This window comes from Plectrocnemia conspersa, unplaced genomic scaffold, assembly GCF_051122295.1.
Source record: "Plectrocnemia conspersa isolate PC_06_02 unplaced genomic scaffold, ASM5112229v1 ptg000012l, whole genome shotgun sequence".
Lineage (NCBI taxonomy): Eukaryota > Metazoa > Arthropoda > Insecta > Trichoptera > Polycentropodidae > Plectrocnemia > Plectrocnemia conspersa.
Window position 1 is genome coordinate 31,905,708 of NW_028277176.1, and position 15,016 is coordinate 31,920,723.

At 41.0% G+C, this 15,016-nt stretch overlaps 1 protein-coding gene across 1 annotated transcript; it reads left to right on the forward strand.

Moving 5' to 3' along the window:
• Positions 1 to 405: 405 nt before the first annotated feature.
• On the forward strand, positions 406 to 3,612 carry LOC148229015 (TIM double twin CX3C motif protein-like). Its single transcript, XM_088200261.1, has 4 exons — positions 406 to 555; positions 1,071 to 1,190; positions 1,256 to 1,354; positions 3,342 to 3,612. The coding sequence occupies exons 1-4, from the start codon at positions 472 to 474 to the stop codon at positions 3,474 to 3,476; spliced, it is 438 nt and encodes a 145-aa protein (XP_088056387.1). The 5' UTR covers positions 406 to 471; the 3' UTR covers positions 3,477 to 3,612.
• The last annotated feature ends 11,404 nt before the right edge of the window (positions 3,613 to 15,016 follow it).

Consider the following 15,016-nt stretch of genomic DNA (forward strand, 5'->3'; position numbering starts at 1 on the left):
AAAACAGCATTTGCGAACAGTCAATAAGCGAAAACGCGAATATCGTCAAAATATTATTTGTAATTAACGTATTTTTGGATGTTATACTAATAATAATAATATACGAAAATAATTTATCGTCTGTATTTGCGATATTTTTTTAGCTCGTATGAACGTTAATTTTCTAAATGAAAAATAGCCACGATGATTAGCTAGCCTTAATATTGATGTATTTTTTTGAAAAAAAAATATTCATAATAATATTTATATTTTCGTACATATGTTCACAACTCGATATCGAAAAATGGGCTGATCTGTTATATCCCCCCCCCCCCTTTCGGAAAATAAATTTATTGTCGAAATTAATAACTATAATATAAATATATTTTTTTATCAATTTGTTATTTTATTGAGAATATTGTTTTTATTTTTCCGCGCGGCCACACCAATACAAAAGTTTGACGTAACGAAAGGTTAGGTTCACCGGCCGCGATGGAACTCCAAAAGCAAAAGTTGGAACACGAGATGACGAAGCTGGTGGACGAATTGGATCGTTCGCACCTTCGTAAGATGCAGGTAGGTTTTCTTGGAAGTTGATAATTGGAAATTTGCACTAATAATGCGGAAATTTGTATTTTGTGAATTCTCATTTGAAAAATCAGCAAATTTTTTGTGAAAATTATATTTTTTTTAAAAAAAGTTTGCATGAATATTTTCAAATGTTTATAACAGGCTGCGAAAAGGTGCGTCCGTGCCAAAAGTTTTTGCGTCATTTTTAAAAATGTACTGTGACTAGGAAGTGGCTTTATATAAATCAAAGGAAAAAAAATAAAAAGGTCATCTCGAAAATTTCTTTTCGAGGACAAATTGCCATTTTTTTTACTTTAAATTCCGCTTTAGAACATATTTCTCTAGATTTATTTTGATCGAGTTGAGGGTTTTAATTTTCTGATCCAGGCTGTCTAACTAACTTAGCTAAGATATTTACAATTCAGAAAACTAGTAAAGAGTGGTTTTGGAGTTTCTTTGTGGTAGTTGAAAAAACTGCATTGAAAACTTATATCGAAACATATCTAAAAGAAGCATTTTAGGGCGACATGCATCGATGCGCCGCCGTCTGCTGTGATAACATGAGCTACTCCCTGGACAGGACCCATTCGTGTATAGAGAACTGCGGCGTGCCACTCAACAACGCCAACAACTACGTTCAGGTTAGAACCCGACTCCTCGATATTTCGCCTGTTACCTAAATCACCGTTCGACTTTGTCGTTCCAGGCCGAAATAAACAGCGTCCAGAGCAGACTGCAGAGGTGCGTAATGCAGTGCAACGATGAAATCAGAGACACAATGGAACCCAATCCAACTCGCGAGCAGGTATTCCTTTATAGTATAGAGTCTATACTATATATATCCTTTATAGTATAGAGTCTATACTATATATTCCTTTATAGTATAGAGTCTATACGTCATATACACAGACTTTGAAAAAGCATTTGATAAAGTTAACCATGCTTTACTTGTAAAAAAGTTATCTAATTTTGGGTTTTCTGAAGATCTCATAAATCTATTCTCAAATTACTTGACCAATAGATATCAATTCGTCAAGTATAATAACTCTTTTTCAGAACGATATAAGACCCCTACTGGAGTACCTCAAGGATCCAATTTGGGTCCATTGTTGTTTTTATTGTTCATTAATGACATAGAAACAGCAATAGAGCATTCAGATTTTTTATTATATGCAGATGACTTGAAAATTTACAAGAAAATGCATTCGATTTCTGATTCCCTCGACCTACAGGAGGATCTCAACTCTATATGGAAATGGGCTTGCTATAACCAATTGCCTTTCAGTGTAAAGAAATGTCACACAATTTCATTTTCAAGGTCGTTAACGCCGGCAAAATATTCATACCATCTAGGTGGATATTTTCTGGAAAGGTTTTCTTCAACTAAGGATTTAGGAGTGACTTTCGAAGAACGTTGGAAATTTAGCCAGCACATTGCAGAGACTCATAGCAAATCCTTAAAAATGCTCGGTTTTATCTTGAGAAATGCGCGTTACTTTAGGAATACTTTAGTATTGCGCACTCTTTATGATACTCTAGTCCGCAGCATACTAGAAACTAGCTCCATCATTTGGATCCCAGGCGTAATGAGTCAATGTAATGAATTGAAGCTGGAAAAAGTACAACGTAAATTTCTTCGATATTTATACTTGAAGGAATACGGGTATTATCCGTTCTTGTTTCCTAGTGCTTTTATTTTGGGAGCCCTGGGATACGTTTCTTTGTCGACTCGCAGAAGTGTTTATGTAATTAAACACTTCTGGAAATTGCTCAAGGGCATCGTAGACAATCCTTCAGTGCTCGAGCAGCTTCAAATGTGGGCTCCTGAAGGTGGATATAGTTCTCGGTCGCGTCCACTATTCTTGCCTGTTAAGTGTAGAACTGGAGCACTTGCCAACTCTTCTCTGGCCAAGGCCATTTATCTGCTCAATTCTATCCATAGTAATATTGACATTTTCTCTTGTACTTATGGAGTTTTGGTTCAATTCGTATGGGACAATGCACACCTGTTGAGGTGATTTGTGTCTGTTGTTTTGTCTTGTTTATATTTGTATGTATTATGATGTATTAGTACTTTTGACTATCGTGACGCATTAGGTTTGCCTGTCAGGTCACGATGGTTATAATTTTAATAAATAAATAAATAAATAAATAATAATAAATATACACACCTAATTCTCTTTTTGCACTGGTGATACGTTCCGGAGGCTACTGACGCAAAAAAATTACCAAATAAAAAAGAAAACTTAAAATCAACTCAAAATATGAAATTTTCGAACAAAAAAATAAATAAAAATAGTTTCATAAGTTACGTACATAATAGTAGTAAATTGACGTGGTTTTCGATTTAAATTTTATTTAATATAATAAAATATATTCATTTGTTTTGTTATATTTGACAATATACTGCAGATTTTCGCTGACAAAAAATTACTCATCGCTGGAAATATTTACATTCTCAAGAGTATCTTGAGAAACATTAACAACTTGCGTTTGCGTTTAACTGGTTTTGAATATAAATTAGGTTATCACTCGCTGTGATTTTACTTTCGTTAGATAATTGTATGTTTCCTGATAACGTGCCATAATCACTTTTAAATCATGTTGGAACTGTACAGCTTGTTAAAAAACGATTACCAAGCTTATTAGCTATTTAGTCTTTCTACAGGGTCGTCATTTGGGAGAAAGGACAGGTAGGGGCATTTGCATTGGCCCACCTTGGAAAAGCATGTCATGACCAGAAAAATGTCGATCTTTTGTTGTCTCGCTAACTCGTTTTAAACCTTCCGCAGAACGAGAGATATTCAGCGAAATTCGAAACTTGCGCCATCAAGTGCGTCGACAGACACGTAGACTCCATTCCGAGGCTGTTGCAGACCATGAAAGCGGCAATCGCCAGAGGGAACCTACAAAACGCACCATCGTAGCTCTACGTCGGCTGTCTTTGATGAGGAGTTTATTATTTTATCGATTTGCAACTATTTTTAGATTTAATGCGATAGATAAACTTGTTATTATATTATATAAAGCGAAATGATTTTTTAATAAATTTATTATGAATCACTGGAACTTCTTCATAAACACTGAAAAATCACTGAATTTGTTTTAGTGCAAGTCAAGGTGAACGGATAATTTGGATCTTTTAAGTAAATGATAAAATAATTCATTTATACAATGATATTTTAGTTCAAAAATTGCTTAAAATTTTTTGGAGTTACGAATTTTATTCCACACTTAACATTTGTTTTTGTGCCTCCTTCTTTTTTATAAAATAAATGCATTATGTGATGTGTTGGAATTTTTTGTAACAATATTTATGATGCTTGTGAACGTCTAGAATTTGTGCATTTCATATAATCTTCTCAGAGACTTAAATGAGTATGACGGTCATTACGAGATGCTAAACAACAATATGTCAAACGAAGGTTAACTAAGTAAAATGGTTAAACCAAAGGTGAGTTATTTGTAAGGCATATTGAACGAATACAATAGATTAAAATGGAAGCAATTAGGCGAATGGTTTTCAAATATTTAGTGTTAAGATTTTATTTACTTATCTTCAATAACTATTGTTTTTATTGAGGCAGTCAGTCAGCGGGAGTTAGTGAAGACTTACAGGTTAATATAGGCATTATATCTGCTTGTTTATTTTTTAAAACACTTTAAATTATTTTTAGAATTGTGTTAGAAAATTAGCATTACTTTACAATGGTAAGATAGATTTGTTAAAAATTAAATTATTTGTATAAATTATACCACGACATCTATGAATAAAATAAATGTTTCGTATATAATTTTAGCCAAGTTTAAAACCTTAAGAAAATGTTCATGATCTTTTCGCGTCGTATTTTTAATATGTATTTTAATAGGAAGGTTTTTTGATTTTTAGTCACAATCTAGTGAAACTTTATTAACGATTAAAATAATATAAAGGTTACGTTGCTATACATGCTTGAAAAAATATAATTCGTAAATAGTGAAATTTCTCGCTACTCAGTCCAAAATAAAATAACAATTTTTTAATAAAGATTTACGAGTTTCAAACAAGGCGTTATAAAATAAAAAAAACATTTGCGTTATTATTTTCATAATAACGCAAATGTTTTTTTGTCAAATAAGTTATCGGTAGCCACATTATAATTTATTGTAATAGAATCATTTTTCGTCATCACTACTACTGTTTTTATACTTTTCTTTATTAGCACAGTCGGCTGTAGTTAGATTATTTAATTTTGTGGTAGACCACACAGATGCCCACGTTTGTGGGGGATCTTATTCGTGAAACTAGCGTTAGATCACTGTGCTGCGGTGCGCGTGTCCTTCCCCATGGTCCCGCGCTCCGTCCACGTGCGTCCCTCCTGCACCCAGTGTTGCTACTACCTCCCTTCCCCCGCATTGGGGTTGCCATCACACCACACGCTCCCCTGATGTCCACATCACAACACAAAATCTTGAAACCGCGCAGGCCTCCTTCTGGTTCTTTGCACACGACTCCTCTCTGCTGCTGGCGGGTCCCTTTCGGTCTGCATTGGCTCTGCAGCCTCCGTTGTCTCGAACAGAGTTGTCAGATCCTGGTGATCCACTGGCAACTCTCCGGTGACCGACGTTGGCTGCTCCGGAACTCTGCGCAGGTCCAACACGTGTCTGGGCATTCCGTCCACGACGACGTTGTTCGTGGAAACGACGCTGTCGACGCGTCCTCTGGGCCACTCCGTCGTACAGCGCGCCCCTGGCGGCTTCACGAAGACCACGTCTCCCGTTCGGAATGGGCACCCGTCCACGGGCTGCGTCGTCGCTGTCTTTGCTGCTGGATGGCGCCACTGATAAGCGAAAACAGCTGAAGATGGGGCGGTCTTTCCTCTTATTCCCTCTGATGCTAGATTGTACCAGAATGCAGCCTGCAATGGCGAAATTCGGCTCCTAGCAGCGATTCGCTTCACCGTCCGGTGGTTCCTCTCTACAATACCGTTGCCTGCCGGTCTGTAGGCTGCCCGAAACCTGGAACACACGCCCCATCGGTCACACAGCTCTTGCACAAGGCGGGATCGAAACGCAGTGCCATTGTCCATGAGCAATTCTCGGGGCGGGCCGCGTTCCCGAAACACTTGCTCCAAGTTTTTCACAACACAATCACCACTCTCCCCAGCGACCTCCCGCCACACCGCAAATCTTCCCGGGCCACAATCCACTACCGTTAAGTACAGTGCCGTCCCATAGTGCGTGAAGTCCACTGCGAGTCTTACCCATGGATGCGACACTTCGAGGCTACCTTCTTCATGGGCTGCCGGCGCCGGGTCTATGGTAGTGCATCTTTCACATGCCCTGACGCATCTCTCGACCTCCGCTCGCGTAGTGTTCGTGTTTACCATGCGAGCTAGGTTTAATGTTCTGTCGACCCCCAGATGGTTCATTTGGTGAAGCTCGTCAACTGTGACCCCACAAATCGCGATCGTTTCACTTTTCACCCACTGTCTGTTCACTCGGGTGAGCACGTCAGCTTTGTTTTTCTCCGAAGGCACATACACTACCCGAACTATGAGACCGTACGCTTGCACAAGTTCCCCAACGAGGCCGAGACGTCGCCGCACCAACATCTCCGCCATTCCCGACACTTTAGGCCTCGACGCGTCCGACAATACAGAGTCAAGCCAACTCTTTACTGTGGCCGAATCCGTCATCACCTCTATGTCCTTCAGCCGCCATTTAGTCGCGAGGTTGATGCCTTTTATGACAGCTTCCAATTCAGCCGTGTTGATGTGGCTCGCGTCAGCTGGTTTCCTGAGCCATGCCCCGTCTTCCACCACAGCTCCTCCGATCTCGACCGCCGCGCCGAGTGCGATTGAACTCGCGTCGCACCAGACTCGACCTCTATTCGTATCCGGAACGTGCCACGGTCCTTTCACTGGGTCTTCTCGTTCAACACGCTCTACCACTTGACGCAGCATCGCTGCTACTCTCTCGCTAACAGGCTCTCCCCAGGAACCAGCCCCGCACTCGCGCTTAAGGAAGCTGCAAGCGACCCTCAGCCAACCCCCCACTGGATAGTGGCCTGTGAGCTGTCCGCACAGGGAAAAAAGCTGCCTCCTCGTCAACCTCTCTGAGTACGGAGGGATAGAAACTGCAGACATCCCGTGCGGTCCTTGACGATAGCAAGACCTAACGCCCGTCCGCCATCCAGCAATTCTGGTGGTTTAGCCTCCAAGCCGAACCGTTTAAGATGTGCAACGACTTTGTCGCACGGCACGATGCTTTCGTCGACCAAAATGTCGTCCATGAACGCGTCTGTGGCACTTTCAATCATCTGGTCCTTTTTCAATACGAACTTCACGATCGCAGACATTATTTTTGGTGCACAATTCAGTCCGAACCCTAATCGCGTCAGCCTAAATGCGCGTCCCGCATATTGCACCTGCTGGAACTGCCACATCGACGCGTCCACGTGAACTTGGAGGTAGGCCGATTTAAGATCAATTATCTTCGAGGCACCGTGCCTTCTCCGCCACCGCCGCATCGCTTCGTCACACACCGCAACATCAGCTCCCGGGTGGCTTTCAACGTAGCCGTTCAGCTCGCGATAGTCGAGCACCGGCCTGACCTTTCCTTTGTTCCGCTGGATCACGGCCATCAAAGGCAAAAGTCCTTCACTGCGCGACGTCTCGCACGGCACTAACCATCCTTTCGAGATCCAAGAGCGAACCTCCCGGTCGAAGTCTTCTTTCGCGTCAGGCTTTCCTGTACTTGCGTACTCTGAAACGCGATTCTTGAGAACAGGCTCCTCTCCAGCCTTCCATCGCCACTTCGCCGTCCACTTCTCACCGTCGAAAGTCGCTTCGAAGTCCCGATCCATGATTGTGCAGTTTTCCGCCTGCTCGGACGCCACCGCAGCTGTGATACGCTCGCTCGAGCCAGTCTCTGCTCGCCTTACTCCGACAGAAGAGAAATTCACGCCTCCTATCCCCACGATGAAGTCCATGCCTAGCACTGCGTCCGCCCCAGAAAACACATCTTCGAGAAGAAGACAACTGACCGTGATGACGGCCCCAAGGGCTTCGACAGTGACACTCGCTTCACCGGAACACCGTATCCTCGTACCGTCGACTGCGACCACGATTTTAGCCGAACTCGTCCTCGTCGAGCACAGGTTCGCGCGCACTATTGTCTTAGAGCAACCGGTGTCCACGAGGGCTCGAACGCGCACTCCGTTGATACGCGCATCGATTATCGGCAGCGCCGTTAACATCGGTCGGAAGCTGGCGGCGCACCAGCCTCCGATAGTCCGTTTCCCCGGGTCTTAACGTTCGCTCGACGCGGACACTTCCGGGCGACGTGTCCGCGTTCACCGCACACCCAGCAGTCGAGAGTGTGAGTGGGGGTGGACGCGGGATTTCTACACTCGCGAACAAAATGGCCACCGCCGCACCGGTGGCATCTAACCGTCGTTCGAGCACGCGCACTCGCACTTTCGTGTCTCGCGACAATCGAGACCGTTTGGCGCGAATCTTCGTCAGCCTCTTCCGTCATTGTCACTCGCGCCCTCGCCACTATGTCCTTAAGCGGCGGCAACGTGGTCGCGCCCCCCACGAATGCTCGCAGGTCTCGCGACGCCCGCTCCGGAAGCCCTACAATGAAGTGGGTCGCCAACAGCGCGTCACTCTCTACCCCGGCCTGGGCCGAGAGTTTACGCAGCTCGCACAAAAACACGTCGACAGTTTCGCCGGCTTCCCAACGCCGCTGGATGAACCGACCATACGACACAAACCGGCCAGCCCCGAACGCCAAGCTCAGGGCGGCCGCTGCTTGTGCTCCGTCGCGGCGAGTCTCTTCAGGCAAGTCAACGAAAATGTCGAACGCTCGGCCCCGGAGGAACGTAGCCAACCACTTAGCGACGTCGTCCTCGTGGTACAGGTCCATCAGAACCGTGAGGCGCCGGTACCACCTGTCAAAATCGCCGTCTCCCGAGAACGGCTCCACGGCATCGGCTAGGCGGTGATGCGCCTTCGCAGCGCCCCCCATATCGCTCGGCGCCGAAATAGCTTGTGCTGCGGTGCGCGTGTCCTTCCCCATGGTCCCGCGCTCCGTCCACGTGCGTCCCTCCTGCACCCAGTGTTGCTACTACCTCCCTTCCCCCGCATTGGGGTTGCCATCACACCACAATCACACAAAGGCTCTCGTTACGACTAGAACTAAAGGGTTTCCTCATAAATAAAACGTAAGGATTCTCCGGTGCATTGAATGAATACTTCTTTGTTACGAAACGGTCACGGGAAACAATATAGAACCCGAAGACAAATAGAACCGCATGGCACAATATTCCCGTTACGCAATTCACCTTGGAGATATCCATAAAGCAAATGTTACTTTCTAAAAGCTAAAGTATACTCATTTCGTTGTTCTAATAAGCGAGTGCAGCGATTGGCTGGATAATCGCTGCATGATTATGATTGGTCAACAAGCTTTGCAGCCCGGGATACTTAAGCCTGGACTACAATCAGGAGAAACCATTCACTTGTCAGTCACCTGGCTGACACTCGAAGAGACTAGCAGATGCCCGCCTGCCCGTGGACAACACATGGTTTGAGAGGGACTCCACCATACGATCACCGCAACAGAGAGGGATCTAACTCCGCTATACTGTCGCTGCCACGCCACCTACAAGACCTTTGAGGATCTTCCACCGACATCATCCATCCGCCAGCTTCTCCACCACTGCTCGGATAAAACATCTCGCCCATCATAGTTTGTCGTAATATGTAATATAAACTAATAAAATTCTCACTAGTTTCCACCCGTGTCTCACTGGCTGCGAAGTCACACCACTTAGGGTTACAAAACCTTAAAATTTATTTAAAGAAAATATGTATGTAAATTTTAAAACAAAACGTTTTACATTGAGAACCATAGATAACAATTCAACGTCTGGATTTTGACAATAGCCGGGTACTCGATGAGCGTACGGGCAAAATATTGTTTCCAAAATTCATCGATTTACGACAAATTTTAGTAAAATACTGGAAATTTAATCATAAAATCACTCAAAAAAGCCTTTGGACTTCTTAGTGCTTAAATTTATATTCAAAGTTAAAATTTGTAAAAATGACTTTGGCGCCCTTTAATTTTACCGCCCGGGTCCGCTGCCCCCTTCGCATGGGTCTGTGTGAATGATATAATGGCTGACGGACAAGGCCCTTCCGGCCGCGTACACACGTCATAGTCTGCTAATGAGTGTGTGGCACTCGCCACTGTCACGTCAGTGTTGCTAGAGTGCCGCCTAGTTTTTGGCCATAGTTAACAGCCAAGTTAAATCATCCCCCCTCCATAAATGTAAAATTTCCTCTGTAGTTGCTTCGTGATTTTCGTGTGCATAGTCGTTCAGCAAATTTTACGTTCATATTCTCATTTTTTAGAACGGCTATTTCTTGTCTTTCTATTGTCTAGTCTTTGTTTATATTAATGCTTTTAAAATTTTATGGAAATATTTCAAAATTGCTTCTATCCGACATCAGAGAAGATTTTTAAGACGTTTTTATTTTCGTTACGACCTTCAAAAACCTGGTTCAGATACACCGTTTGCAGTTTTACACCACATGGTCCATGGCAAATCCGATAATGGAACAATTTTGCAGCGCCCCTCTTTCCTCGATTCCCTAAGCGCGTGATTATTTTGCTTAACGGTTAGTCCAGCGCTTGTTGATAATTTATTATCTTATCGCCTCTTTTGTGTCGTTTCAACTTTAGTTTCTTTTTAACACAATCATCTGTTAAACACGTGTAAGCTCGTCCGTCATGACTGAGGGGCTAAATTAAGTTTATATTAAAAACATTTTTACTAATTAGAAAACGATACGCTCGATGCTCGACGTACAATTTATAAATCTAATTTAAACCAATTGAAAATTAAAAATATACATTTTTAAGTCGAGACCGTATCGATAACGACACATTTATGTATTTATATTCTCGCGTGGGAATTGTGCACTTTGGGTATTCCGCTTACGGTGTTTTAATAAATAGGGGTGAATTAAAAAGTCGGCCGAAACTAGCACCCTCGCGCAGATATCAAAACAACCCACTATATTCAATCTCTCTCGAAATCTCACCCTTCAAGATCAGCGAAAGCGTCTAGCACTCGTAAACAAACGACACAGATGCCGCTTGAAAAGTCAAAACGTAGCGACCGCAAACTACTTAAATTGGAATATCGGAGGAAAATATCGAGCGAGCGATTACGGGTTTAGGGTTGCAATCGGTCTGCCCTTCGAGGGAACGTACATGTGTCGTCCAAATCGATAAGTGGCCATTAAAGCGTAATTAAGGACTATACTTTGGCCGAACAAACAGGACGGGACTGGGCGTGAGACGCTTTTGAATTAGCGATTCGGTCGTAAAGCGGACAAGTGCGCACGATTTATTGGCCTATTGATTATACGCCGCCACATCTGGAATCTGACGACGCTGCAAAAAAATAATTACTTATCGTCGGCGACAAATTGGATACGTCTCCGAGGGAGTTTAGCCGGGGGTCGGCAACGCGAGACGCGCGTTCCGCGTTACTCGTCTTACTAGAGTAGAGAAAATAAAATATCCAGCTCTTCATAACATCGCAGGCGAGGGTTCATTAGTGAGATTGTTTAACGGTTTAACTTTCATAAAAGTCTGTATGTAAATATAGATATCGGCTATTAGGGACGTCGTTTAGGGGGAGGACAGGTGGAGGCATGTCCCCCCCCTTGAATTTGGGCAGAAAAATGAAATACTATAAATCTTAATGAAATCGAAATATTAAAAAAACTAACACTGACTGGTGAACTTTTATCCCACTCCCTGGAAAAAGCTGAAATGACTTTACAAGAAATTCACCTTAAAGAAAATTTAAAAATAACAATCTCGAATCTATCCCGCAAAATATTTATTAAAATATGTCACTTCAGTGAAATCATATCGGAATACATTTTCATCAGTAGATATATATTTTACCAGTAAAAATATAAATTATCTGGCACGTGCTAGTAAAATTGTATGATTTAAACTTTTATATATGTAGTAATATGTATATATATTTACATACATATCATTATTTATTTACATCCGATGTATAAATGTTACAGTGAATGTGTAGTTTTTGGTAAAGTTATATTTTCACTAGTAAAGTCCAAATACATTTACATCAGTAGATATATATTTCTACTAGCGAAAATATAATTTTACTGATATGCTAATCTAAAATGTTTATGAAACTCAACTTGACAGTTGCGAATCGTCCATTTTCTGTTCAAAACCAAACCTAACCTAATGAACTTTAATTAGGTCAAGTCCAAAATACAAACTAAGCCAACTCATCTCTCAGGGGTAATTAAAAGGAAGAATAAGTACAGACTGACATCGCATCTCACATGTTGCTCCATAGTTCCCCTGCATTTCGAAATTACACTATGTTTTAAAAATATGATATCTATCCTTACCGATATTACTATAGACTTATAATATAAAAGGATTGATCAAAGTTTATTCAAACCGAATTTTGGTCAATAGGAGAGTGCAAAAACAATTATCACTTCTCAGAAGTCAAAAATTCACGTTAAAAGCAATAAAATCGTGTCAGCGCCATTGTAGTGGGAACGCTCGGTAAATTGCCATGGAATCATTGTTTTCCCAGAGCCTGGGTTGGCTCTGTATGTAATATGAATATGTGTAACTAGTAATAATCAATAAATGAAAATCCATATACTTGCGTGGAGCGTTGTTGAGATTTTCAATAGTTTCGGTCAATAATAACGAAATCTAGCTATTGCTTGCGCCCGCTCATATCTACCGGTAGATAGGGACATATGAGCATGGTCGCGTAAAGGAAAGGAGGTAGCGCCGTCTCGGTAGATAGGAGCGGGAGAGCTGTCCCTAGCTGGCGATCGATAAGCGAAGCGAATAAATTTGTCAAATAATGTGTAACGGAGACGTGCGGACGAAGGAAGCGGACGAAGGAAGCGGACAGCGTAAGAAATCGCGTCGATTCGTCATGCGTTCGTGCAGAGGAGAAAGAAGGAAACGCCCACCGGAGGGTCGCAACGCAAACAGCAATTTGCCGAGGTATAATCGGGAATCGCGTGTGCGTAATTAGCGCACCGGGGGAGCGAAATAAATCGAAGGTCCACGCCCCTCTTTCGATTCGTCCGCCGCCTGAAGGTTGACTATCGCCGCGCGGCTAAAAGCGGAACAAAGCTCAAAGCGAGAGCAAACGGAGCGAGTCGTCCGGAAAATATCTTCGCGCGCCGTCAAACCGACCGCCGTAATTACTTTGTCACCAAACCGAGCGAAAAACGCCGCTTCCTCTACTGTCTACTCTCTCCGACGCCTACTTCGTTTCGTTTCTTGTCCTCGGCTCGACAAAGATCCCTTCTCAAAGAAAATTTCAAGGATAGCTATTTTTACATTAATCGAATGGAGTTCGATAACAAGGATATTATTTAAGGGGAGGTTAGGTGAGGGCACTTGACCCCCTCGAATTTGGCTCTAAAAATGAAATTCATCATGGAAAAAGCTGAACCAGAAATTTTCGAGTAATCCCTCGAAGAAAATCTAAATACAAAGGCGCAAATCTATTCCGAAAATATTTTTTAAGACATCCTATTTCATTAAAATCATATCGGTATATTTATTATTATATTTTTGTATATTATTTTATATGTATATACATATAGGTATATTATTATATTTTTACTAGTATAAATATATTTTATTTGGTAGGTGCTAGTGAAATTATACGATTTCAACTTTTGCAAACGTAGTAATATATACACACATATATATATATATATATATATATATATATATATATATATATATATATATATATATATATATATATATATATATATATATATATATATATATATATATATATATATATATATATATATATATATATATATATATATATATATATATATATATATATATATATATATATATATATATATATATATATATATATATATATATATATAATTTCAACATATAATTTCACTAGAACCTAGGTCTTACAAAAAATGTATGAAGAAAAAAGCCGGTTTTCACTTTTAAACAAATCAAAAACCGGTTAGCCGGTTTTAACTGTATTCGATTTATATATATATATATATATATATATATATATATATATATATATATATAAATCGAATTTTGATCAATAGGAGAGCGCAAAAAATAATTATTCCTTCTCAGAAGTCAAAAATCAACTTCAAAATATATTTTGGACTTGATCTAATAAAAGTTTGACAAGAAAAATATTAAAAGTTTGACCCTCAATTTTACCAGAAAAATGCATGTCATTTTATGATAGACTATGAATAAGCATTAATAAAATCGAAATATTAAAAAATTAACACTGATTGTCAAACTTTTGCTCCCCTATGTAAAAACTGAAATGATGCCCTTGTTCGATAATACTATCGAATAGAAACAAATTAAACAACGAATGCAAAAAAATACTCGGGTGGCTTTCGTTTATGTGTAAAAGAAACATTTTTCTTTGTCTCTAGGACGCATAATGGTTCGCAAAAAATCATGAAAATAACTCTTGCATATTTTTGAAACGCGAAGATTAGTATTTCGAGGGCGAGAGAACGGCCCTCCGAAAAATAAGCCGACCGATTCGATTCGATCGAGGAAATGACGAGACCTTCTGAATATTTTATTTTACGTATGCGAAATGTTGTATACTAATATTGAACATTGTAACTATAATACGAGGGGGAGATTGAAAAATTCGCGACCCGGTATAGAGAGTATATTACCAGACGTACACTTATTTTGGGAAGTTATGTGAACTGTCATTAGTGTCCCTGAAAATTATTTTATTAATACGTTTATTTGTGATTTTTTAGTGTTCACCGACTTTTTCGAGAAGGAAATAAATAAATAAAAAGGAAGGGCTGGCGTCGTGTAGTGGGGGTGGTGTTGTATGGGCAGCGTCGGGCCAGCGCCGGATAGATTTGTCCGGCAAGTCTTAAATGGTCAGTACTAGCCCATACAACACCAGCCTCACTACACGGCGCCGGCCCGGTGCCGGGCAAATCCATCCGGCACGTGTGAAACCGGCCTTATTGTATTATGTATTGTAAAAGGAAAAACTCACTTTTTGGCCTCGGAGCCCGTCGACGGGAATTCAAAATTTGAATATTTCATTACAAAGATGGCTTTATGGTTGTTTATCTAGTTTAATCAATGTATTCTTATATTCATTGCACACATTATGCATATATTTAATTTTCATAGTTATAACATACCTAGTTAATTTGCAATCCGATTATTCATATTCAGTCAAATCGAACAACGCGCACCAATTAATGAAAATTATTGTCGCTAAACAAAATTATTGACGCTGTTGTCACGTTGATGTCGGCCATTTTGTTTTACATTTGAATGATTCTTTTTCATTAGTCGTAACAACAGAATGCATTACCGGTCTTCGGAA